Source organism: Aristolochia californica, unplaced genomic scaffold (genome assembly GCF_029961685.1).
Source record: "Aristolochia californica isolate CCGP_79_NKW_82.1479 unplaced genomic scaffold, dmAriCali1.0.hap1 SCAF_7, whole genome shotgun sequence".
NCBI classification, from domain to species: domain Eukaryota; kingdom Viridiplantae; phylum Streptophyta; class Magnoliopsida; order Piperales; family Aristolochiaceae; genus Aristolochia; species Aristolochia californica.
The window spans coordinates 4,860,590-4,887,757 of NW_027182268.1; the positions used below are offsets into that span (position 1 = coordinate 4,860,590).

General features: G+C 38.4%; 3 protein-coding genes across 3 annotated transcripts; 2 read left to right on the top strand and 1 right to left on the bottom strand.

Moving 5' to 3' along the window:
* Positions 1–527: 527 nt before the first annotated feature.
* On the top strand, positions 528–18,294 carry LOC137936127 (AP-4 complex subunit mu-like). Its single transcript, XM_068780679.1, has 13 exons — positions 528–666; positions 1,463–1,557; positions 8,235–8,438; positions 8,751–8,867; positions 8,989–9,117; positions 9,285–9,411; positions 9,498–9,601; positions 9,889–9,993; positions 10,083–10,177; positions 11,741–11,828; positions 11,964–12,024; positions 12,286–12,359; positions 18,015–18,294. Exons 1-13 carry the CDS (start codon positions 609–611, stop codon positions 18,111–18,113), a joined length of 1,356 nt encoding a protein of 451 aa, XP_068636780.1. The 5' UTR covers positions 528–608; the 3' UTR covers positions 18,114–18,294.
* Positions 18,295–18,827: 533 nt separating this feature from the next.
* On the top strand, positions 18,828–19,599 carry LOC137936608 (protein PELPK1-like). Its single transcript, XM_068781391.1, has one exon. The coding sequence runs from the start codon at positions 18,855–18,857 to the stop codon at positions 19,395–19,397; it is 543 nt and encodes a 180-aa protein (XP_068637492.1). The 5' UTR covers positions 18,828–18,854; the 3' UTR covers positions 19,398–19,599.
* A 2,920-nt stretch (positions 19,600–22,519) lies between these two features.
* Positions 22,520–26,211, bottom strand: LOC137936272 (beta carbonic anhydrase 5, chloroplastic-like). Its single transcript, XM_068780857.1, has 7 exons — positions 26,107–26,211; positions 24,565–24,609; positions 24,339–24,452; positions 24,141–24,194; positions 23,617–23,699; positions 23,374–23,482; positions 22,520–23,167 (listed from the first exon to the last, which is right to left on the bottom strand). The coding sequence occupies exons 1-7, from the start codon at positions 26,209–26,211 to the stop codon at positions 22,970–22,972; spliced, it is 708 nt and encodes a 235-aa protein (XP_068636958.1). The 3' UTR covers positions 22,520–22,969.
* Positions 26,212–27,168: the final 957 nt, after the last annotated feature.

A 27,168-nucleotide genomic window follows, 5' to 3' on the forward strand; every position in this document is an offset into this window, starting at 1 on the left:
TGGTGCGGAGATGGGTCGTGTTTAAAGGGACGAGGCAGGGGTTATGACTTACGAGGATGGTGATCAGGTTGGGATCGGGTTGTTGTATCATAAGATTGAGTTCGACCCTGATCTGACTTGTGCCTACCCTTAGTGCATACTAACACAAGTCTTTTGGATAAAAACTAATTTTCAAACAACAAAAATAGAGAAAATAAAAAATCCTACGAGAGAAAAAGGGAGAAAGAAGATGATTAATAAAAAGAGAAATAACAATTACATCAGTTGAGTATACCAACACCGCTTCTCTATGGGATTATAGGCTCGATTTCGGGTACAGAGGAAAGGAAAGAGAATGGCATTGAGGTCTTCAAATACCAAGAAGAAAGAAGGAAGATCCAAGTAGATGAGCCCGTAAAAGAAATTAAGAATTAGCGAGGGAGGGGCAACATTAACACCGACTGCTCTAGTATCAAGTTGAACTCAGTCTGACGCGCATGGTAGCACCGCACGTGCTGTACTCCTCCACCCGTGACAAATTGCCTATAGCCCGGTTCTGCATCTCGAAGACCTACCAGATTCAGTTAAGAAGCACGTTTTCGGACTTTGATCTGCGGAGCACTTGAGCAATGATCTCGCAATTCTTTGTGCTTTCGCAGAGAGGCGACAATATCGTCTTCCGCGACTGTAATTTCTACCTCTTTCACTGTTCTCCTGATTCCACTTGGATATGGATTTTTAGCTCATTTTGCATGTGCGATTTGATGCTTCCTTCTGGCTTCTTTTCCTTTCTGGCCTAACCGTTTTCTGAGCTTAATTTTCTGAATGTCTGTATATTTTTTCATCCAAATTGTCCGGTTTGTCAATCTAATCTTTTCGAGTCTGAAGAGTTACAGAGTTAAGCTCCATACAATCAATATTCTCTTCGCAGGGAACTCCTTGCCTTCTTTTCATACCATAGCTTTAAGCAGATCGCGTCATGGAAGGCACTTTTTTTTTTTGAAGAATTTTGAGGGAGGTTGAACTGTCAAAAAATGAAATTGAAATTCCAATAAACTGCCATTAGCCTCTAATATTCAACCTTTAATGACGGAAGTCACTATTGGGGATTCTCTTATTTTCTCCCAATTGTTGCTCCACACATTTTGAACGTCCTGAGTATTCTTGCTGATAACTTGAAATTCGAACACATTACTATTAGCCTATAATATCTGCCCTTAATGAGGGAAGTGTCTATTAGGGATTTTTCTATTCCTTTTAATCGTTTCTTTGTGCATTTTGAATGTCCTGCGTGTGCTTTCTGGGGGCCTTTGGGATGCCGTTCTTGGCAATTATTGGTTGTCCTGCAGCTTGTTGCTCTTAAATACTTTCATTCTATTTAAGCTTATAAAATTTTCATTTTTGTTTGTGCTTTAGCTACTATTGAACAAGTAATTTAACTTCTTATGTGATCCTTAATATAACTCCTTTAAAATTAATGCAGACCGTGGTGAGGTGCAAAAAGGAAGTGCAGAAATATTCTTTCGCAAGGTTAAGTTTTGGAAGGGAGACGAAGGGGAGGAGGCACCACCTGTCTTTGTAGGTATTTTTTATTAAAAACTGATCATGCTAGTAGATATTGCTTCATATCCCTTATGTATAGTTGTCAAGCAGTATCTTAGACCTTCAATAGGATGTTGCACTTGCAACCCAGATATTGTCTTTTTCAACTGAACTGTAGAAGCAAAATCCAGAAATGAATGAGATCGAAATGTTCTGCCAAGAGGAAATGACCAATAAGAATAGCATTTTTTAAAAATTCCTAGCAGGCAGAGAGTGCTATAGGCGTTGAATTCAAATATGATTGTCTTGTGAAAAGATTTTAGAGAACACTTGAAATGTTTTCGGAACTTTAATTCACAATTCTTTCAGAAATCTCCAGTAGAAATGCTTCAGAAGGGAGGGAGAAAGAAACCCTTTTAGGCAGTAAGAGAAGATTATATGTTCTACGGTCTTTTTTTTTAGGAAGAAATTTATATGGCTTTTAATATTACATTCTATGAATCTGGAACTGAACTTTGGAGTTTCTCTCCTTGAAAAATAGTAGCAGAGAAGAAACACTGTAACTAAACCCTAATTTAATGAAGGTGTTATCAAACAATACAAAAGATCTAGGTGCAACAAGTAGCAGTTGACCCATTTATACTTATTGACAGATGAGGCGTCGTGGGGAGGAGCGCTCCTCCCCCCCCCCCCCCCCCCACGACTCATCTCCCTCAAGCATCGTCGCTTGAGGAAGGTTCCGCCCCACCGCTACCCTCGTCTACCGGAGAGAAGGCTGGTGTTGAGTTGACGATAGCAACCACAATGACGAAACATTTCCAAATTTCCGGCGTCGTTGAGGAGATCTCTGCCGCGAAGACGAATGATAAACCTATCGACTTCGACAAAACTGTGTCGGAGGATGACAGACTTTGGAGTACGACAAAAGGAAGAAACTCGGAGAAGAAAGGAAAACGGAAAGTATGGGACGCATCGTGGGTTTGCAGAGATTTGGAAATCTCATTGGAGTTGAAGCCAGGGCGATTTGACAAGGTTATTCGCTTAACCATTAGAAAAGGAGAAGAATGTCTTTCATCTCAATTCCTCTCGCTGCAGTCTCTGATTTTGCGCGGTGTTTTGAGGATGGGGAAACGGCGATAGCCCCTCGACTTCGGGAGATCAGAATAGGAGAATTTCTTTCTCCCTCTTAGTGTTCTGAAAGAAAGGAATTTGGGAGCTCAAAATCGTCTAGAGAAGGGGGACGCTAATCATGGCTTGAATCTACCTCCCAGAGATCTTCAGAACTTCTTCCTGTTAGAAATTGTTGCGAGAGACGATCCTTAACATCGGAGAGAAGCATGGTGTGGCACCACTGATGAATGGCTCAAAATCATCGACCACTCATCCCATTCCGACTCTAACTGATTTTCAAATTTGAATTTTTTGGAGAGTCTTTTGAGACCTTGCCTTTTTGGCGCCCTCCCGGTTTTCGAAGCCACTACTGTGCATTCAAATTCAAATCTCGAACCCCAAAAAGGAATAGCTGGCTCCTTGTTAGGCTCCACATCCATCCCTTCCACAAATTCCAAAGCTGAACCATCTGGCACATCGAACCAAAATTTTAAAAGTTCGTCAGAAAAATCAGTGTCCTCCTTCATGCCTTTGTCAGAAACCCCTTCACATGCTACTTTTCTGAATCCCAAAATTCCATCTTCCCACATGCCCTCCTTTGCTTTTCCGAATCCCAAAACCCTACCCTCTCCAACGTTCTCCTCTTTCTTCTCAAACTTCCAAAATAGCCTTCGTCCTGTTACAAACCTTTTGTCTAATCCCCTCTTCCAAAAAAGTCCTTTCACCTCCCCCTTTTCCCTCATCCCGAGAAACTCTTTAATTGGAGTCCGTGATCTCGAGACTCGCAACATTTGTATGCTGGCCTCCAGCACATTGAATGTCTCGAGAAGGCAAACTTTGTCAGCCTGAATCCCGAGGCAAGTCACTCATCCATGTTTCTTCTCGAGGCCCAGCCCAATTGAGAGTGCTAGCTCCCGCATCTCGATGCCTCGAGATCCGTGAATACCGGGAACCCTCCCGACCTAAACCCTCCTACCAATTTTTGTAATGGCCCTCTATCTCGGCCTGACATTATTACCGGGTTACATCTCATTGGCGAGCGCTCAAAGGGAATCAACAAATTTTTTGCCGACCAAGTCTTCTTCCCTAGTTTTGCATCTTTCGAGGAATGGAATCCCCAACTGTCTGCAAATGATTTTGGTATTTCCAGCCTCTTTCTTACCCCTGTTGAGCAAGACTCCCCTCATCTGAGATCAGAAAGGCCGTCGCCACCTACCTCACTTTTTTATCCTCGCTTGGAGCCCAAAAATCTTGATCCTGAACCTCAGTTAAATTTAACATCCCCATCTGTCATCTCTACTTACCAAAGAAAGCCGTGCTGGCAAAATATATGGCCGGACAAGATATCGAGAACGTGGCCTCTTTTGGAAAGAGCTCAGTGAGTTCTATCAGTCTTGGAGACACCCTTGGCTTTTTGCGGGTGATTTTAATGCTATCCGATACTTCAATGAGAAGAAGCCATCGGTGAACCGCATAACTGCCTCTATGCGTGGTTTCTCAAATTTCATTGGCGGATGTGGGCTGGATGAGATATCACTTTCCGGAAAGAATTATACATGGTCAAACGGCCCACAACAGCCAATTCTATCAAAATTGGAGCATTTTCTGGCATGTCCAGACTGGTTGCAGCTCTTCGGGAACGTCTCTGGTCGTGTTCTTAACAAGGTGGGGTCCCTCTCTGAGAAATGGGGCCTATCATGCTGACCACCTCTTCCGAGAAATGGGGACCCTCTCCTTTCCGTTTCGAAAACTCATGCTAGTTGAGAAAAAAATTGATGCTCTTATTGATGGATGGTGGACTGAGGGTCCAAGCCTGGGTAGAAGGGAGTAGGCCTTCCCTCTGAGGCTTCGATTCTTAAAAGTAAAAATCAATGAATGGGCCACAAGTCGTCGTGCCTCTCTGGTTGTCGAGAAGGCTTCTCTCCTTTCTCAAATTGCGGAACTGGACCTGGCGGAAGAACAAAGGTATTTAACTCCGGCGAAGTTCTCTTCCCGAGTTTCTCTTAACTCTAATCTCAATACCATCCTGCATCAAGAGAAGATACGTTGGAAGCAAAGAGCCAGATTTAAATGACTGAAGGAGGGAGATGGAAATACAAAATTCTTCCATGCTGTAGCATCGGTAAGACGAAGATCCAACCGAATTACCTCATTATGTATCAATAATGAGGTAAAGTTGTGTTGGACTTCGATTACTAATGTGTTGATTAAGTTTTTTATTGACTTATACTCAGAGGAGTGTCCAAACAGGCCAAAGCTTCAACACATCAGTTTCTCTCGTCTCTCTCCAGCAGCTGCCTCTTTATTAGAGCTTCCTTTTTCTGTCGGAGAAATTGAGCATGCCATTTTAGGCATGGAAAGTAATAGGGCTCCGGGCCCTGATGGTTTCAATGGAGATTTTTTAAAAAGGTTTTGGTCTCGGCTCAAGGAGGATATCATAGTAATGGTCCACAGTTTCTTCAGAAATGATATCACCTTTCGCAGTATTGGTGCATCTTTTATTACCTTGGTTCCGAAGAAAGCTATTGTTGAGAAGCCAGAGGACTTCTGGCCATTCAGTCTTGTCACAAGTGCCTAGGCTCACCGCTTAAAGGTTCTTTTCCCTACCGTCATTCACAAAGGGCAAGGCGCTTTCTTTAAGGGAAGAGAAATTTTAGACTCCACTTTGGCAGCACATAAGCTTATTGATCATTTCCGTCGTAACAAGGATCCAAGAATTGCCCTGAAGCTCGATCTTGAAAAGGCTTTCGACAAAGTTAATTGGATCCTGCTTGATGAGATTATGGAAAAAATGGGTTTTGGCGAAAAATGAAGATTATGGATCAAAAGTTATATGGGCTCGGCCTCTTATTCTCTCATCCTCAATGGCTCAGTTTGTGGGTACTTCAAAGGGACTAGAGGGATTAGATAGGGTGATCTGCTATCCCCGCTTTTATTCAACATGGTTGCTGAATTCCTCTCTTCAATGTTTTACTCGGCGTTCAATCTTGGGTGACTTCCTCTTACTAGTATCCAACAGGCCTTTAATATTCCCATATTTTTGTATGTGGATGATACTATCATATTTGGAATCGGTAATATTGATGGAGCTAGAAGGATTAAAGCGGTTTTGGGTCTTTTTGAATTAGCATCAGGGCAAAAATTTAATTGGGGGAAAACCTCTCTCATGGGTTTCAATGTCAGTCCTGAGCTCCTTACAGAGATGGCAAGTATATTTGGCTGCACAACAAGTCACCTACCAACAACTTATCTCGAACTGCCCTTATTCAATGGCCACATAAGCAAAAGTCTTTGGAATTCAGTGGTTGAGAAGATTGAATCTTGGAAGGGGCGTTTACTCAGTAAGGTCGGGAGGCTCATCTTCCTTAAGTCTTGCATTGCAGGCATCCCAAACTATGCACTATCTTTTATGCCCTGTCCTAAATCCATATGTAAAACCTTGGATAAGCTCAAACGAAGATTTCTATGGAGGAGATCGAGTGATGCCTTTAAATATCATCTGGTTAGATGGGATGAAGTCTGTTTGCCAAAGAGGGTGGCTTGGGGATTCGAAAATCCAAGGAAATGAACCAAGCGTTGCTCCTAAAATGGTTATGGAAGTTCAATACACTTTCTTCCAATCTTTGGAAGGAAATGGTACTTATTAAGCTCGGTTGCGGTTCTCCTTGGTGGATTTCAGGAGATAATCGGAGATGTCTATCTTCAATTTGGAGAACATTATACCTACTTCTTCCAAAATTCTCCTCTGCCAGTAGATTCTTTGTTGGAAATGGTAGATCCCTCAAGTTTTGGGATGATCTGTGGATGGGGCAGGAGCCGCTACAGAATGCTTTCAAAAGCCTTTTTCTCCTCTCTGCACGTAGAGACATATCAGTAGTTGATGCTTTTGAGGGGGGTGGTTTGAGCCTACATCCCAGAAGGGGTCTTTCTGACACAGAGGTTTTGGAAGCTAGCCACTTGATGGGTTCTTTAAACTCGGTAAAAATTCGACCTTCAGAGGCCGACAAGCTCATTTGGTGGCCAGGAAAAAGAGGTACTTTCTCTGTATCATCTGCATTCGGATACATTAATGGCTGGTATTTGTTTCAAAGGGAGCATGAGGTCTACTTTGTATGGCGTCTTTGTGCACCTCCTAAGATAAAATTCTTCATGTGGAGCACCTGTCAAAGCAAGATTCTCTCGGCAGACGTGCTGAGAAGAAGATGACACCCCTCAATCGACCCCCTATGCTCTTTTTGCAACACTGAAGCTGAAACCACAAGCCACATTTTGCTACAATGCATCTTTTTGTGGAAGGTGTGGACTTCCATTCTTAGTATGTTGGGGTTACAATTCTGCATGATGGATATGATATCTTTCAGCAAGTCGCTCATTGGTACTCCCCTTCCTGGTCTTGGAAAAGCGATGCTCTCCGCTTGTGCTAGTTTCATTCCGTGGGGGCTTTGGAATGAACGTAACCGAAGGCGGTTCGCTGCAAAAAGTGAATCAGCGGTACGTGTCGTGGACCGAGTGGTGGGACATATCTCTTCTTGGCTTCTGAGTAAGAAGTCTTTTTCCTCCTTTGTGGGTACCCCTATTTGTGAAAACTGGAGAAACTTAGCTATGATGCACACTGGGACAAAGGTCAAAGTCATGCAGGAATAGACCACTCCTGAGCCCGGTTACCGTAAGTTGAACTTTGATGGCTTTTCTTTTGTTATTTTGGATCCTTCCGGTAATCAGCATTTCTCATTTTCTAGCCTTGAGGCATCTCCGATTCTATGTCAGCTGAGCTACATGGCCTCTTCAATGGGCTCTGTGTTTTCAGAGACAAGTGCAGCGGTCCCCTTCACATTGAAGGGGACTCGAAAGTGGTCATTGGTTGCTGTGAGTATGCATCCCCTCCCCCGTGGCGCCATTGACACATTTTTCGGGAGATTCTAGAAATTACCTCAATTTTCTCTTGTATTTGGTCTCACATTCCGAGATCCGCAAATTCGGCAGCAGATGTGTTTGCCAGGCAGGTAGCTACCCTACAATCGCTTGTTGTTAGGGATTTGCTCCTTCCTCTTTTGTAATTTTTCTCTTGTTAATATAAATATTTTTTTTAAAAAAACCCTAATTTAATGAAGTTGATATAGTTACTCTGGTTTGATTTTCTTTGGTTCTCATTTGCGATATTCATTATTGCTCATTTAAGCTTCCAAAAGATGCTTGGTTTTGTGACTTTCTGGCACTTTAGTGGAAAGTTCCATTTTCCTTCAGCTTGAGAGGGTTCATTTAATGCCGGTTGGTAACTCACATTAGTGTGAGAAAAAGACTGTGCCAGGAAGTTATTGTGCCTTTCTGCTTTATTGAAGGTGAACCCTCCAGAATGACATTGGCAATGTATATCAAAAGAGTGGGCTTTGGCTTTCGAATTGGAATTCACACTAGATATGAATGACTTCAAACACATTAGTGTGCTATTCTCCTGTCATACATTGTTTAGAATATATACGACTTCTGAGTCTAGTTTGTACCTGATTATGTTTGCTGGTCATGTCCACTTCCTCCAATTGTTGCTTAAGGCCATTCTCTCTCATTCACTCTCACTCAGTTTTTTCTTGTTTTCTTCATTTCAGAATGTGGATGGTGTGAACTATTTCCATGTGAAGGTTGCTGGCTTACTATTTGTTGCAACAACACGGGTCAATGTATCACCTTCTCTTGTTTTGGAGCTTCTGCAAAGGATTGCACGTGTAATTAAGGATTACCTTGGTGTTCTTAATGAAGATTCTTTGAGAAAAAACTTTGTGCTGGTATATGAGTTGCTGGATGAAGTCCTTGTAAGTATGCTTGCTTTAAGCATTTGTTATTTGTCTGCTAAGACAAGGATTGTGCTTTCTAAATTGCTGCATATGAGATATCAGATGAAGATTCAGATTATTTTTGATATTTCATAGTTAAAAACTGGAATTTTTTATTTCAACCATCTACGTTGTAATTGTACTATTGAGCTCATCCTTCTTGTGTTCATGTCTTCAATGTTGGTTTTTTTAATTATGAAATATTGGTTCTTGATCGTCTATAACTTGATCCATATGTTCCAATTTCCTCACTTTTGATGTAGGCATTGTTCTTTTATCATCTGTCTCCAGGACTTTGGTTATCCACAAACCACATCAACTGAGGTGTTAAAGTCTTGTGTATTTAATGAACCGATTGTTGTTGATGCTGGGCGTTTGCCACCCCTGGGTCCTGCTGCCATGTTTATGGTTAGTGTAGCTTGAGTATGATTTTGAGAAGTTGAACGTATTGGTTCTTTGCTGACTATCTTGATTTTTTGTCTACTCCAATTTTTTCATGGTTAATTCCTGATAATAAAATTTGTTGCAGCAAGGTACCAAACGAATGCCAGGTACAGCTGTCACAAAATCTGTAGTTGCTAATGAGCCTGGTGGTCGGAAGAGGGAGGAAATTTTTGTTGATATCATTGAAAAATTAAGTGTCACATTCAGCTCTAGTGTGAGTATTTGGAGCTCATTATTCTACAAGGATTTGCAAGGAAGTCTTTGGACACTATTGCATTTTAGATCACTGTCCTTTATGGACTCACTTTTCACAGTGAAGATTCCGTGAATATATTGTGATAGTCCTTTATCTTATTCCATCAATTGATATTCGTGGAGCAGGGATATATACTTACATCTGAGATTGATGGAACCATTCAAATGAAGAGTTACCTAACAGGGAATCCAGAAATCCGTTTGGCTTTAAATGAGGACCTCACAATTGGCAGAGGAGGGGGCTCTATATATGGTATTCTGCTTTTGCTCTACTGTTTCTAGTTTCTTTCCTTGGCTGGACCTTTCTTTCTCATAGAGTTGTAATTTTTTGGGCAACAGATTATGCTAGTTCAGCTGGGGGAGGCATTGTGATACTAGATGATTGTAATTTCCATGAATCCGTCCACCTTGACAGTTTTGATTTGGACCGAACTCTTACTTTGGTTAGTGGAATAAATTTCTTCATTAGCATCAGAATGTGGAAGTCAAAGATCTCTGTTCCTTCCCTTTTAGCAAAATGACCATTGTCTATGTGGGTGCTGCTTAAATGTTTCTATTATAATGGTTTTCATTTCATTTATGTAGTCTTCTGTATATTTTGAATTCCCATCTTTCTATCACCATTGCTCCCACAGCCAAGATGGCCTTATCTAGTGTCATTCTGATCCTTCATGATTATTTGTACTGTGATCAGCCACAAAAAGTTGATTTGGCGTACTTTATCTTGCAGGTACCCCCAGATGGAGAATTTCCTGTTATGAACTATAGAACGACCCAAGAATTCAAGCCTCCTTTCCGTGTTAATGCATTTATTGAAGAAGCAGGAGCATTTAAGGTTCATTCTGTACATTTTCTCCATGTTCTCAAATTGAAGCTTTCTTTTAATTGTGAATTTTTTTTAATTCAATGTTTCTGATTTCTTAGGCAGAAATCACCCTGAAAGTTCGTGCTGATTTTGCCTCAAGTGTCACAGCGAACACAATATTGATAGCGATGCCTCTTCCAGCATATACAACAAGGTGACCTGTTGAATCTGTAATAGTTCTGATTGATACCCTAACAGAAACTAATTCAAGCACACATGATTGTGGCCCTCATTCCCATTCCTGGATCAAGCTCTCCCTGCATGCTCTACCTCTCAGTTGTTTATGGAACATCCAAACTGTAAAGTTTGTTTAGATTTAGACTCAGACATAATTTATTCTGGGTAAGCTACTGTTGGAAAATAATCACTCATAGAACTTAAATAATCACCTGGCAGACACCCAGGCCAAGGCAGGCATTTCTCTCCAACACTTTGTTGTGGAGTCAGGCCCCTGAACCTAGGTTTGTAATTTTTCTTCTCCTTTTTATCAATATATGCACCATTCATAAAAAAAAAAAACTTAAATAACACGAATAAACCAACATAATAAAGCTGGTGCCGATGCATACCTCTTCACCAAACAACTTCACCAACCATACAAAAATAAATAGTCTAGATAGTACCTTTAATAAGCCCAAGGCTTGTATCACTATTTTAGAAAGAGATTTGCCTCTTATACTGCACCAGATGTTAGTGATCTCTACTCAAGATACAATGGACCTTATACTCTTTTAGGCGTGCACAATAGTAAGAAAAACCCAAGAACTCAACAAGAATTTTTTGATTGCTTGAACCAGATCAAACGGGTCTTGTTCAAGTTTTTTGATTGCTTGAACTGGATCAAACAAATCTTTTTCTCTTTTTCTATCGAGAACTGAAGAACTCTAGGGTACAATACTTAAGAACTGGAATAGGAGGATTTTCTTCTAAGAGCTGTGATTCTTTTTCTTTCTGTGGCTTAGTCATGTTTAGTAGCTCAATTTATAGAGCTCTCTAGCAACTGTAGTAAACCTCCCCCTTGATTTGCAGAAGGATCTGATTGTCTAGATCTATAACCATCCGATTTGACGGGTGAAACTAGTAATTGCCTGATCTGATGGTTCAGATCAATAACTGCACAATTTGACGAATGAGATTAGTAGCTGCCTGATCTGATGGTTCTAATCTGTAATCATCCATCCATTTGTTCGAATCTGTAACTATTTTCATCTAACGGCTATGATCCACATCTAACTCAATGACCTGAACGTGCATGCATGCACGTACCTGCGTACGTGTGTGGCCAACAGATACAAGTGTGAGACCACACATGTGTGCATGTGGGCGCCTCGCAGGCATGCGCTTGTGTGTCTCACACGCGATCAAGAGAGCGTAAGTCATTGAAGCTTTTATGCCATTTGATCCCTATTACTTTTTGCAATGTAGGAATAAAACAAAACAGGTCTGCATGCACTCCCAAGGCCTTCTCGTGCGTGTGTGTTTTTCAACAGCTACAACTGAAAATCAAAGCACTACTTTGATGTTTTAAAGATGTGGAGCAATGCATACTACAGTGGAGATGTTCAACATTTTTTTCTGCTAACATAAAAATGTGTAATTTGAAGTTGGGTCTGCTCATATTATGCATATCTGATCAATTTAGTTCTCTTAGAAGAATGTGGCAGATCCTAAGCATAGTTACTTCCTTTGATGGATATTTTCTGGTCAATTTTGACAGGGTTAGCTTTGAGCTGGAGCCCGGAGCAGTAGAAAACACCACTGATTTTAAGGACACAAATAAAAGACTTGAATGGGGTTTAAAAAAGGCAACAACATTTCTCTCTCTCTCTCTCTCTCTCTCTCTCTCTCTCTCTCTCTCTTTATCTTTCTTTCTCTCTTTACTTCAATGGGATGCTTTGCTCCCATTTATCATATAGTACACTAACAGTAAAATATTGCAGATTGTTGGGGGATCTGAACATACTTTACGTGCAAAGCTTACATTTTCACAGGAATTTCATGGTATGCTTGAGAGTCACTGCCATTTAATTGTTGAATTTTCATGATATATGCAGCTGGTGAGAATTTTCTATCAGTGATGAAGCCATTCTGTTGCTAGAACTGGAGGGTTCTTTCAACTTTCAATAGTGGGGCTTTGTAAAGGAAGAAGACTGTAGAGCCTCTTAGTTTTCCTTCAGCACTTATCTTAATTTTTTTTTACAGTGCAGATATAAACAACTGACTTCTTTTTCTCTTTTTGGTGCTTTGATTTTGTTAAATCAGCAAATATCACTAGGGAAGCAGGACCTGTGAGTATGACTTTCACGATACCAATGTACAACGCTTCTAGGCTTCAGGTAAGGTTTCTATTTAGTGCAGCAGATACTGTCTTTTTAGCTTTGCTAGTTTAGTATTAGAGAAGGCTATAGGTCCTTTGAAAAATTTTAGGTAACTAAAAATTTTTGATCACTTTTCTCTTGAATAAATAGCTTTTTGCTGGCATTGTCTGTTATGATGAGTCAAGGTATACTACAAGTCTTGAAAGTCAAGTTTCTAAGGAGTACCCATAGCTGGATGTTGCTTTTGAATCTCACGCTAATCTGATGGTGATTTGTTGGGTACCAGAAAATTGATTGAGAAAATCTTTGTTCATGATATCATGATAATTGTTGTTCAAGCAGACAATTCCACCAAAAAAATGTATTTGATCAGAAAAAAAACATTGTTTGATTACAGAAGATTAGCATTTGGAAGACCATGTACTAGGTGCATGCAGAAAATGCTTAAAGCAATGTAGTAAAATATTTGAGTGTCCTTGATGAGAATGTTAAGTGTGGGAAAAAGGAGTGAAAACAGAATTAGATGTCAATATATTAAATAACATTTAGGAGTGTCACCAATAGAGGAGAAAGTAAGTAGTCTGAGATATTTTGCACGTGTTTGTTGTATTGCACTGTTATGTAGGGCTTGTTCATGTCAATAAAGAAATGTTAAAATTTGTCAATATCATCAGTGGTACAATTTTTTATCTACCCATCACCTGGAAGGCACTTTTAGGGCCTTCAAAAAATTTAATACATCTGAAATCATATTTTCATGAAAAGGAGAGGTAACCATGCAGATTAAAATAAAAACCAGGAAAAAAAAGTGTCCGTCATTTATGGTTACATTCATAGACCTTGTAAAAATCAAGATTTGTGTGAAGGAAGAGGAGAAAATCGAGGATGTGCCGATATTGTACCCCCTCTCAGAGAAAAGTACCCCACATCCTCAAAGAAAGTAACATTAGCAGATACAGATGTTTTTCTAGTGGATAGACAAAAACATTTGTACCCTTTATGTATGTGAGAGTACCCTAAAAATACACATTTACTACTCGAGGAAACAACTTAACTTGGAAGACCCAAAAACACGAGCAAAGCAGACACATTCAAACACTTGGGGAAAAATAGGAAATAATGGCACAGACAACAAAAGAACCTACATAGGTATTTTTCCTTCTTTCACAGACGAAGGCATTCTATTAACCAAGAAACAAACTGTAAGAACAACATCACCCCAATGAGACTTGGGCACATGCATATGTATCATCATTGTATCATAATGGCGATTCTTAGGTTCAGCTACGCCATTTTGTTGAGGGGTAAAGACACACGATATTTGATGAATAATTCACTGTTCTTGACAAAAGACCTGGAATTTTTGACTCATGAACTCGAGGCCATTATCAGTACGCAAGATATGTAGCGAAGCAACAAACTGATTTTTATTTCATTGAAGAAAAGTTAGAATACATCAAAGGTCTCAATTTTTTTCTTAAGAAGGTAAATCCAAGTACACCTACTAAAATCAGCTATAAAAGAAATAAAATACCTATAACCAAACTGACTAATCACAAGACAAGGACCCCAGATGTCTGAGTGTACAATCTCAAATAGATGGTTGGTTTTATAAGACGAGACTGGAAGAGAACAATTCATTGACTTGGCTAGCTGACTAATTGACAACAAATTTAAAGGAAACTTAGGAACAAAAAGCGCTGATTGAGGAGACAGAAAGGAAGCAAGAGTAACATTGCCTACTCCTTGAACATGAGAAGTAGAACCATCTGCAAGATTAACATGTTTGACACACAAAGACTCTTTTAAATCGGAAAACAATAACGACATACCTGGCATGTGTCTAGAGGCTCCTGAGTCAAGATCCCAGAACGGTGACGAGTGAACATGATAAGCTGTCATACCTGAGTGAACATTGGTAGAACTAGAAACTGGGATGGAAGCATGAGCTACATATGCTGAGGTCGAGGCACCAAAGACCTGAGCCATGTGCTAAGCAATTTGCTGTATCAATTATTGCATCTCATCTGGAGCACTCGGTGTAATTGACGTAGAAGAATCTAAACTCTCACTTTCACTATCAGGAGTTGTAGAATTAGCCCATGCAGACTTCCCAAACTTAATCCAACATGTGTCAGAATAATGATTATTTTTGCCTTAATGAATACACTTCCTTTTTGACTTACCATCACCACGTCCTCTACCTCTGCCTAAGCCCTCTCTACATCTGCCTCTACGTCTACCTCTAGAGGTATTCGTAGGAGCTGATGTAGTGTTGGAAGCATTAAGAGCAGTGACTTCCATTGTCTTACCTCCTTTACCTGCTCCAGGTACAATATCTTCTCTGCCCTCATAATACCATTACAGGTGGTAGAGAGAGTATAAATTTCATCTGAAGCGCATCAAATTCAGCACCTAAACCATCCAAATTTTTTGCAACAGACAGCTGATTTTGCTATTTTCTCAACTTATTCTCATCCGTAGTATAAATGGATGATATATATTGATCTCCTACCATATGCCAAGGAATGCACTATAATATTTTGTAATAGTTCGATTTCCTCTTTTCAATAAAATGTATACAGCTCATAAAATCGAAAGAGATTATTCTCCTGTGCATATAAAGATTCTAGAGACAGCCACATAGCCTTTGTTGTCTCACAATTCATCACTTGATTTCTAAGAGTAGAATCAATACTATTAACAATCCAGGCCATAACCTTACTGTCCTCTGCTTCCCAATCATTATCTAGAGGCATTGGGGTATCATCTCGGATAAACTTCAATTTTTTTCTATCTTTAAAATACATTATGATAGACTTAGCCCAATTAAGATAATTAGGCCCTGTTAATTTTTCTTAAGTAATCATGATGATATCCTTTCCATTAAACCCACTAGCCGGAGTATAAACTTTTTCTGTCTTAGCCATAATACTGATATATGATCACAAAATAACCAATTTAAGCTTCCAGACAATTTTCAAAATTTTCACCAAGTTGGGCTACACACAAAATTAGGGTTAGGGCACAAAAATAGGATATGTGCACTTCAACAATCCAATAACCAGAAATTCACAACTCTTTCAACCAATATCATGCAAAAGTAGTAGCAATTAGGGCTGAGGTCATCAATTGGGTGATGACACAAGCATCCAACACTAGATTGAGTGATGCAGATCTCAAAAAATCCAATTAGAGTAATTAAAGTGTAGAGAATCCTTCAATGATTCATAAAGACTAGTAACCCTATGGTTATGGCAGAGAAAAAAAAAACTTCACTTTGATGAACCAGCATAAAAACCTGTAGTTTTTCTTCTTCCAACAGTCGTCCTTTTAAAAAATGGCAAGAATCTGCAATTGAATGCTCTTAGTGATGATCTACTGCTTTGATACCATGTAAAAATCAAGATTTGGGTAAAGGAAGAGGAGAAAATTGAGAGAAAAGGAGAAAGGAGAAGAATTTTCTAAAGAGCCTGAAAAGGCTTCATTGGGAACTGTGCATAAATTCCCAGATTTTTAAATAAGTGTTTTGAGTTACAAATTACAAAAATGCCTCTATACACTTAATAAACCCTATTCTCCTTATATCTCCCTAATTACACATCTTATGTATATGAAATTTAACCACCGATATAATTAAACATGCAGAATAAGATTACATAAAAAAATTAACCACCGAAATGGTAAAATAACCAAAATACCCCTGGATATATTTTCTAACAGACCTGCATCAGCCAATTAAACAATGTTGCTGAGCTGAAGTTGGTCTACCCAAGAACTCGAATGAGAGCTGAGGTGTCCACCTAGAACTTCAAGAGAGAGCCAGAACCTCATTTCTTATGATTGCTATCTTTGAGAGGGGGAGATATCATTCCTTCTCTTTTTTTTATTATTTATATATTTATTTATTTTTTGGTTTAAAAAGGGGGCCTCCGTAAGGGCAGTACAGATCAGAGATACAAAAGGAAGAACTATAGAAAGTCAAGGAGGGAAGAGCCAACAGCGAGGTTTAGCTGGGGGACTCCTTCTCTAGCCAAAGTATCAGCAATGCTGTTAGTGCATCTAGGTGTGTTAAGGCTCATAGCCACAGACTCAGCATATGGGAAGGCGACACTGTAAGGGGCCCTATCCCAGACCATAATGTCGTTTCTAGTTCCGCAATGTAAAGGCTGTCCAACAAAGATATGAGACTGTGAGCCTCACTGGTCTCATTTTCCCTTATGGGATCTTAAATGAAGATTCCAATTACACCTTTCTCTCTCAAAAAAAGTGAAGATTCCAATTACGAGAGTGATCAGCAATGATGGAGTCTTTTACCAATACATTGTTTTCCCTGGCGAGCCTGAATATGGTTGGGAAGGAGTAAACAAGCCCTTGCCCTTGAGCCCTTGTGCCCAAGTCTCTAGCCAAGAGGAACATTTACCAGCATAACATGAATAGCAAAGCCATTATCAAACTGAGGTCTGAGCCTGCAAATGCACCTCCAAAGGTTGGAAGCTAGGGCGCATGAGGGGGGAAGCCAGAGACAATCAAAGTATTGGTACTTACAATGCATTCCACACGGGGAGATTTCTTTTTGCCAACTTATATTGTTCTAATTTTAAGAAAACAAGGTGGTTGTAGTAACTAAAAGGGGTGCATGTGCGTTGGAGGAATTTCATTCTTGAGCTTGAGTCAAATGTCATTCCTGAAATCTTTTAAGGTCATCTGGAGCAGATTGGGATGTCACTGAAGCGCTGTGTCAGAAATCTTCTCCTTGTGAATGTGAGAAGATTAGGATGAACGTCAAATATGGCATGAAAGAACTATCGAGTAAACTACATTGGAGAACTGCAATTCTGAATTGGATGGGGATCACTGGCCATAGCAAGAAACATTAAACACATCAACTCCAACTGTACGTTCTACTTTCACTACCTACCTTGCTGCCCCATCTTGCTGTATTAGATGTGCATTCAATTGTGATTTCTACTTTCAAGACCGTGTTCTCCATTCCTGCTCTATTGGAACATGTTTTTTTTGTTTTTTTGTTTTTTGTGACAAGAGAGTTTTATACTGGGGAAAAGTATGTTGGGGAGAAAGATGAACAGGGAACAAGCCAAGATATCAGTTAGCCACTCAGACTTGAACGGAGAAGTGGAATCGAGTCAATCGAATGCTTTTTACTTTGGTTGCTGTACTGAGCTTTTTCGGCAGAAGAACTGAATCCTTTAGTTTCAGTGCATCACAAACTCTGCTTCGTATCTGCTAAGTAATGTACATGCAGATTTTGTCCACATATGGTTGAGTGGATAGCACATCAGATGAATATAAATAGAAAAAAAGACATTGAAAGAAATAGAAAAGCTGAGGAGACTCATAAACATCCTATTAAAGGTTGATACATCATCCAAACAACAAATTTAGCTTATAAAGGTACGAATTGGGTTTTTCCCAAATGCACCTGGGACCAACCAAAAGCATGGCATGGATTAGTTTCATGATGATGTAAAGTTGCATGTACCTTAAATACCAAGATTTTGAGGTTACTAGAAATTTCAGATGCGAGGTAATCTTCCCGCAAAAACCGACAATAATGGTCTTGAGTTCTTTCTTCTTAAAAGAAATCTTGTTCATTCTATGTTGGAAGTTATCTCGAAGTGCTTCTAAAATTGCAGATTGGCTTTTTCGCAGGTGAGATACTTGCAAGTAGCAAAGATGTCGAAGACATACAATCCATACCGGTGGGTGAGATATGTCACTCAAGCAAACTCTTATGTTGCACGCTTATGATGAAACTTAGGCACTCCTTGCTGCTGTTCTATTGTAAGATAGAATTCTCTGCTGCCTGTACCCTCAGAACTCTATTGTCAGCCTTGTGTTATTTCTACTTTGTGTTAGTAATTTACACAAAACAGATCAAAGCGCTGAGTACATGAATCAACTTATTCAATGAAGACCTGAGAAAATTCAAATTCGTGTGATCCTTAAAATTCATTAAAATATAAATCTACACAGACATTCATTAGATTCATAAAAACACTGAAATATTTCAAATGGTTTAATAAAGATTAGGAGATTTTTATTCCAAGACCCTTTGCCGGGGGATCATGAACATAGCTTGAAATAATCTTACATAAAACTTCAAAATGTCCTTTCAAGCTAGTCTCTTTCATTATGCAGCGCCTTGACGAAGCTGCAGGTTAGATGACCTTTCTCAGACTTCCTGAAATGGAAATGACGATGGAAGAATAAGAAAGGATTATTTTTCACAATGTGATCCATTCTCTTGTGTGTTGGTAATCAACTTGGAGGGTTGAGACAGATAAAGAGGGTAAACTAATCAATGGAAAACTCGATCTTTCTGAAAGCTTCAAGCAGGTGCCTTGAGTCCTATAGTCTGTACTGACACCTACTACGTGATGCTCCCTTCCTATAAAAAGGCAACCTTGCTACCTGTGTTTGCACCAAGGAACTTACAGTTTGCACTTCTGGTTGTAGCTGGCATCTTCTCTTTTATCTCCATCTGTGGGGATGTCTTCTTTGTACCAATTATTTCTGATTTATTTCCTTACTGCACAGTCAATGTCGAGCACGAGTGTGAGAATTGGCGCTCGACATCTTCTTGAAACTAGCGAGGAGCCAACCTTGGAAGTTCCTGAACTTCACAAACCGGAGTTGCCTGAAGTTGATTTGCCAAAATTTGAAGTCCCAAAGCTGCCGGAAGTTCCTGAACTTTTCAAACCGGAGTTGCCTAAAGTTGATTTGCCAAAATTTGAAGTCCCAAAGCTGCCGGAAGTTCCTGAACTTCACAAACCGGAGTTGCCTAAAGTTGATTTGCCAAAATTTGAAGTCCCAAAGCTACCGGAATTCCCAGAGCTTCCGAAGCATGAATTACCAAAGTTCGACGTCCCGAAGCTGCCTGAGCTGCCCAAGTTCGAAGTCCCAAAGCTGCCTGAGCTACTGAAACCTGAATTGCCAAAGAGTGAAGTCCCAGAGCTCCCCGAGTTGCCCAAGCCTACATTACCGGAGATCCCTGAAATCCCAAAGGAAGTCCCTTCAACCACTAGCCCATGAATGGCTGAACACAACAATAGCCTCTACTTGTTTGGTTATTGTACACTTTGAATGGTTTCAAGTTGACGAGAGAAGGCTAGTAGCAGCTACAATAAGTCTTCCTTCTTCTCATTTGTAAGGCCTTTTTGTGTTTGAAGTCTCTTAATTTCTGCATGTTTTATTAATTGCTTCTTACCTGCAGATGTGGGATATTTGTTAATGATTTGAGATCCAATTAATATATTTGTATCCACTTTGATCTATGGTTCTCTTTCGATAATTAATCTTTTCTGTTTGTGAGGAATTCCAAACTTGCGCATTGAAGAAACATAATATCAGAATAACATCGGAAATAACAAGATAATCCGAATTTTCATGAATTAATTAAAACATATTAGATTTTTAAATAATAAAATAATCGGGTCACTTATTTTTTGAAAAAATTATTCTAATGCCTGAACTCCATCAATTCTCTTCAACGATGCTCTTTGATGACAACTCCCTCTCTCATGATATAAGATAAAAGTCTATTCAAGAAATGGTTTGAGATCTTCAGCATGTGCTTATATAAAGTCTAGTGGCATCTTAATTTATCTAACTCTAAAAGGGATTCCTCATCTATCTTAACTTCCTACTTAAACTCAAACTCTAACTCGATGAATATCCTCCAACAACATAATTTGATCCCAATTATGACACCCAACAAGTGGAATATATTGGAGCCAATTTCTATAAAGTTTTAAAAATTAGAGCCAATATAGATTGGATTTAAGTTCCTCGAAGAATCTAAGTATATTAGAGCACTATTTTGACCTCTCCCTCTCACCTCTTATTTATGTTTTATGAGGGTAAAAAACCCTAATACATGAGTAAGAAAAAGGAACTTAAGTTAATACATAATTACATTTGACACCACTCAATTGCATATAATGTCACTATCTTCTTTAACACTCCCCTGGAGTTGGTGAGAAAACAACAAATATTCCTAGCTTGGAACATGTCTCTAATAGAATTTTTTCAACAATGGTCTTTGTAAAGATGTCTACAAGTTAATTCTTAGATGGGATGTACTACATGGATATCACATTGGCTTGCAACTTTTAACGAAAAAGTAACAATTTATCTCAATATACTTCTTTCTTTCATGAAACATTGGATTAATTGCAATGCAAATAGTTGTTTGATTATCAAAATGAAGCCACGAGGATTTAGTTATAGAGAAACCCAACTCAGTCATGAAGGATTTGAGCCGCAAGGGTTTAGTTATAGAGAAACCCCACTCAGTCATGAAGGATTTGAGCCACAGTGGCTCACTTACTACATGTGCCATAGTCTTGTACTCAACTTTTACACTTGACCTTGCCACCGTGTATCCTTAAAGCCCTCAATATTAGTATGTCCATGGCAATTAAATAATAGCCCTCGTCTTGGATTTTTCTTTTAAGTAGTGTAGAATCCTTTCCAATGCTATCTAATGAGATTGTTGAAGTCGATGCATGAACTGACTAATAAAACTTACTAAATAGGATATATCTAGTCTTATAGCCACAAGATAAATAAATTTTCCAACAAATTGTTGAAACCGCCCAACCTCAACATTACTACCACCTTTAACACAAAGTTTAACATTTGGTCTCTTAGGTGTGTTAACTAGCATACACATGAACATTCCTATTTCTTGTAATAAATCAAAAACATATTTTCTTTGTGACAACACTATGTCGTGACTGGATTGAAGGACTTCTATACCCAAAAAGTATTTGAGAAGTCTACAGTCTTTTGTTTGGAACTCCCTTTTTAGGTCCTTCTTGACTTGTTGAATACCACTAGAGTCATTGCCCATAATAACTATGTCATCAATATACACAGTCATGAGAATCTTCCCTCAAGTGGGGTTTTTGACGAATACAGAATGATCACTTTCACTCCTTTTGTACCCAAGTCGAGCAACAACCTTGGTGAATTTATTAAACCAGACTTGTAGAGATTGTTTGAGCCTGTAGATGACCTTTTTTAATCAACATACCTTCTCCCCCTCAACTACATAACCAGGTGGTTGAATTATATATACCTCTTCTGAAAGGTCAACTTGTAGAAAAATATTTTTTACATCTAATTGATATAATGCCCATTTAAAATTAATGGCAACAAATATAAGAACCTAAACAAAATTCATCTTAGCCATCGAAGAGAATTTTCCATCATAATCAATGTCATAAGATTGTGTAACAGCTAACCTTGCTTTCTTGAGAACTAGTGAATAATATACATACCCTTTCTGAGTTTTTGAATACCCCAAAAAAATACACTTAATTACTTTGGGAAAATTTATTCTAATGAGACTCCATATTATGAATAAAAGAAGTACACCCAAACATATGTGTGTCAATGGAAAAGGGCAATAGATCATGAAATAATTTAGAGAAAGGTTTTTTTACCACATAGGACACTAGAGGGCATTCAATTAATTAAATAAACACGCTGTAAGAATTGCATAAGGCCAATACAATTGTGGGATATTCATAGAGAGCATGATTGTTCGACCGACTTCAACCAAATGTTTGTTTTTCTTTTAGACACACTATTCTGTTGTGGGGGTGTAAACACATGAGAACTGGTGGATAATTCCCCTTTTATGATAGAGGGATTGGAGCTGAGAGGAGAAATATTCATTTGCATTATCATAACTAAATGTCTGAACTTTTGTACGAAACTGAGTTTCCACTATTGTACAAAACATATCAAATACAGTGAATACTTCAGACCTAACTTTCATCAACTATAACCATGTAACTCTTGTATGGTCATTAACAAAAATCACAAAATACTTAGTTTGAGATATAAATTACCACCAAGAACTAATTATATGAAAATAAAGAAATTAAAATATACGTGAACTACTATGACAATTGAAGATCCCCCCTTCATAAAATATACCATAATATGTTTTATTCTTAATTATCAAGATTGAAAGTAGATACAATACTTTAATAGAAAATACATTCAGAACAGAACAAAGGAGAGAAAAGGAGAATGAATTGGTGCACCAATTACAGAAACGACAGTAATTATAAAATTAAATTAAACCAATTCAACGCAAAGGATTGAGATTCACTAGAGGAACCACCAGAAAACTGCCCAACCTGGTGCTTTCGATCTGGCAGTCACCAGGGAAGAGAGTGAGTGAGGAAAAATCAGACTTTACTTGTCTTACAGTGGGTGAATTCATAACCATTGAATGAAATGGAGGCCCTTTGGTATCTTAGTTTAAGTTCTCTGCTGGAGCCCCGAAAGCTCTTCAATGCAGCTTTTTGAACAGCTTAACTACCTCAAAAAGCTGACTATCTTCTGCTTCACGATTTCCTCTGGAATTGAAATAACAAACACCAACACTAAACAGAATTAATTAGTCAGCACACGTGGTATTATCAGTATTATCAGCACAGAGTACATTTAAATTACACAGATACAACAACAGGCCGGTGGCACCATAACATTTGTAGTGGAAAACTAAACTACCATCACTTGATCCTAATTACACAAAAAAGATTCATGTACTCCACAACAAAATAAAAAATCAATATCATAAAGAATTAACTCCAGAAGGAGTGATCTTTCGTTAATAAGCTACTATCATCCTTTGAACTCCCCCTGTAGTTGAATGTCCATTTCTCAAATGTGCAATCAATGAAATCATAGTAGCCACCATGAATAGAAAGAAATCCATTCTTCACTTTTTCCTCTATCCATGGGTATGTTAGCAGTCTCTGCATTGACAGTTTGATTGATTCCTGCAACAGGAGAAACAATTTTTCATATAATTGCTCTCCTACTTGCAAATATACCACATGATCGTAAAGATATTAGCATATGCACTTGAAAGAGATCAGGCACCAAGGAACATAGGACTACGAGAGAAACGCATAATGCAAACATTGAGTGTGCAAAGGAAAATTTTTTGGGATAACAAAATGAATGAGCATGGAGCGGGGAACACCTTCTCACAGTGCCTGCATTGATGATCAAAGCTGAGTTTTTCAGCTATGCTCTTTGTGTATAACTTAGCGTTCTTCCCAATCACAACCCAATCCTTGATAAAATTTCCACTGGCATAATAAGGATTAAGTAAAATGACCAATTTTAAAATATAAATAAAATGAAAAATATGTGATATCAAACGAGAGGATATATATGAAAATTTTGACTCACTACTGTGTTTGTTATAGCCGAGTCTACTTACTTAGAATCAACTTCATCTTGCATACTCATCAAGGCTCTAATGCCTCCACAGCGGCTGTGCCCAATAACCAATATATTTCTTACCTGCAAAGTGGTAGTATTTATCACGTTGTAGTTGATATCGACATTGCCTAAAATAAAGTTAAACAGACTGTAAACCATGGCCCAAATGCAATACAACATGCATTCAAAAAGATAAATAACAATAAATCCTGATAGGGCACTGATTGCTACATTTGTTCAGAAGCTTAATAATCCAATCTCGAACTATTCAAATGCATACATGGATACGCTTGAAAACCACCAAATGAAATTCTTCCTATTGGGCCTGGCTTGCACTAGCCTATTCAATTAACGGAATGCTTCTGATATAAAACAAAAATGCACTCTTCAAACTTTTGGGTAGCAGAAATTGTAGCAAAAATTATTTCAAATCCTCTCCTGAAATGAAGCTTCTTATCTAATAAAAAAAAACAATCTTCTTCTCAAATTATGACACTTGAAAAAAAATCAGTCAAAACTTGCCTGAAGAATATTTATAGAGAACTCAAGCGCTGCTTTAGTTTCAGAAGCTCCACTCTGCTAGAAAAAAATAAAAATACAGAAAAAATGAAAAAGGCAACCATCAACTAAGAAGTTCTACATGCTCCAAAAGAAGTTGATGAGAACTAATTTGGAATTGGAAGACTTGTTCAAATGTCTAAAAACCAGGCCAATACCAACCTCAAATGGAGGAACCAAATTTGCAATATTTCTCACTGTAAAGGCTTCTCCAGGTTGAAAGCCTAGGATGGCAGATGGGCAGACTCTAGAATCCGCACATGCAATCACCAAAAACTGTTTTTGAAAATTTCAGTAACAAAAAGTAAAATAGAAAAGATTCACAGTTCTTTATGTTAAAAAGGCAAATTTGGTATTAAAAACTTGTTAGGGAAAGAGTTTGTATCACCTTTGGTTCTTGAGCTTCGGCAAGGTTTTTGAAATGGACTTGATCCTCCCCGTTCAAAATACAAATTTAATCCTCTGGTAAATTAATCATTTCTTTAAGCACTGGCACTTAGATGATTGCTTACAGGAATTGCTCCCTTTTGAATCTGAGAAATCTACACTTCAGTGGACTGAATGGATCTAAATTACAGCCAGTTTTTTCTCGATCTTCAGTACTGCTAAGTTCTTGAGTTAGTCGGTGAGGCTCTTTAGATGCCCCTAATCTTGATGTGGGATTTCTCCTGCCAATAGAGAGCTTGTTTCTCCATCAACCCATCTACATACCACCAAAACATGCGAATGCAAATGGAGAAAATATGCAGATCGTGAACTCATTATACCAAAACTTACAGGTACACCACAATAAATACCAATACATTGTGAAAGAAGTAAATAAGCTATTTCTTCTCTTATGCCTCATGAACAGATTCTAGAAACTCATTATTAAAAGACAAAATAAAAATATATTTGCTTCATGTCAAAGGGCAACTACCATTGTTCTATAGAAAGCCTCAAACACTTCCATGACTTTTCATTGTATCCACAAAAGAGAAGTATCCTTCAAAATAAAGTCTTGAAGCAGTAGGTATTCAAATAATAATAAAGATGTATAGACACATATGTTATACATGTCTGAATATATCTTCCATGTAGAAATATTTTCAGGAAACATATTCACTGTTTATATGGTTATATAGGAAGAGTTCCTCAGAATTTGGATAAAAAAATCTTGTTTTGATATCATTCTTTAAAGAGATTAGCTGCAGATCAACAAAAAAAGTTTCAATTTTTCTTATGTCGCTACTAGCATGTTTTCAGCTTGTATTTCGTAATATTCTTTCAAAAGGAAAAAAGGAAAAAGGTGACCTTCTCTGAATAATTTAACCAAAAGAATATAGTTTCACAACGAAGAATAACTACAAAGAGACAACAGGTAACCAGAAAAATGGACAAGAGAAAGAAGCCAAGAAAACCAATCCGAGGAATAATAATGAGCATTCTACGTAGTCAGATAATTAGAAAATTTTAATAAATTCAGCTATGTTAATCAAACTGCTAACAAAGTTGAAATGTCCGAATAAAGAGGCATGTGCTGACACAACGAGTTCTCTTTAACTAAGCAGATTGTTGACCAATGGAGAAGTGAATAGTCTCATATACAATCATGGAGAAGCGACAGCCAAATGCCTGATTCAATGAACTCCCATTAAATAGAATGTGAATTCAAACAAAGAAAACCCTGAATTACAAGTACCCCGTAAGAGAAAAAGCGAAATCTGTCATAACAGTACCAATCCTTCGACTCATTCTTTCCCGTCTCTACACAAAGCAATTGAAGGAATTACACACACACTTACCCAAACGAGCTAGCGATTCTCAAATGGGCCTCCTCGACTTTAGACAGTTTCGACCGGCATCCACTTAACTGCCGCAAACAGAATCGCAACATTAAAAGAAAGAAATAAAAACAAGCGGAGGGGAAACAAGATGGAAAAGCTCTTACAGTTAGAGTGCCCAAAGCTACTTTTGAATAGTCCTTGGACGAATTACGAAGAGGGCAGAGAGAGGAGAAGGGGTCTCTAGATAGAGATGAAGACATGGACGCCATGTTGAGATAGAGAAAAAAGAAGACGAGTTTGAGACGAAAGGAGAGGAGCTAATTTTGTAGGCGTTTTTGGGCATTGAAGGTGGACGGTTGGGGACGGAAACAACAATGCTTGGGTGTTGAATTTCAGTTTAACTGCCTTTCAAGCTGACGAGGCGTACGATTGGAACTTTAATTAAATATGGAGAGGAAATTCTAACTTACGCCGGACCACGGTGCCTTGATTTTCATGACACAAGCTATAGGGGTAGAATACAATTTGAGTGAGAAAAATGATCTAAGGGAAACTAGGACTAAGAACCTATTTGATGGGACTAAATGAACCTTTATGTGTATAATGAGTTTAAATGAACTTTTGGGGAAAATGGTATGAAATGCATAGGGGATGTACAAAGAGGATTGATTTGATGAAGAAAGACAATAATAATTTCGATAGAGAACAATTGAATTTAACTCAAGGTGCAGAGAGTAAAAGGGTTAAGCGAATAAGAAAATAATATTCTATCTCAAGTCGGACCTCTTCACCTACCAAATTTTAAGGTCGTGGAAAGAATAAAGTGTGAGGCAAGAGGGATTCGGTATAAAAAGATCATCATATTGATGGATGTAACTTAAGAAAGCAACAACAAGATTTTGCTTCAATTTTATTAGTAGTTCAAAATTTAGTGAACAAAATATGTTCTAATATGCTTTTATAAAAATGTTCTTGTAGATTGTTTAAAATTCTAGGTTCCATGCGAGCTATTTTTCAAGAATCATAAATTCATTTATGCTCTTGGCTCTTTCCGGAAATGTGTTGTAGTGTACTTTAGATAGTAGTGTTTGTAGAGGAATTGATTTTGTGTGTTCTCCTATGATACTTCATTTTTTCTTCTTCCCACTGGGGATAGTCCAATTGTAGCCAATTTTTTCATTGAATTAACATATCTTATGAATCAATTGCATGTGCATAGGCTATCT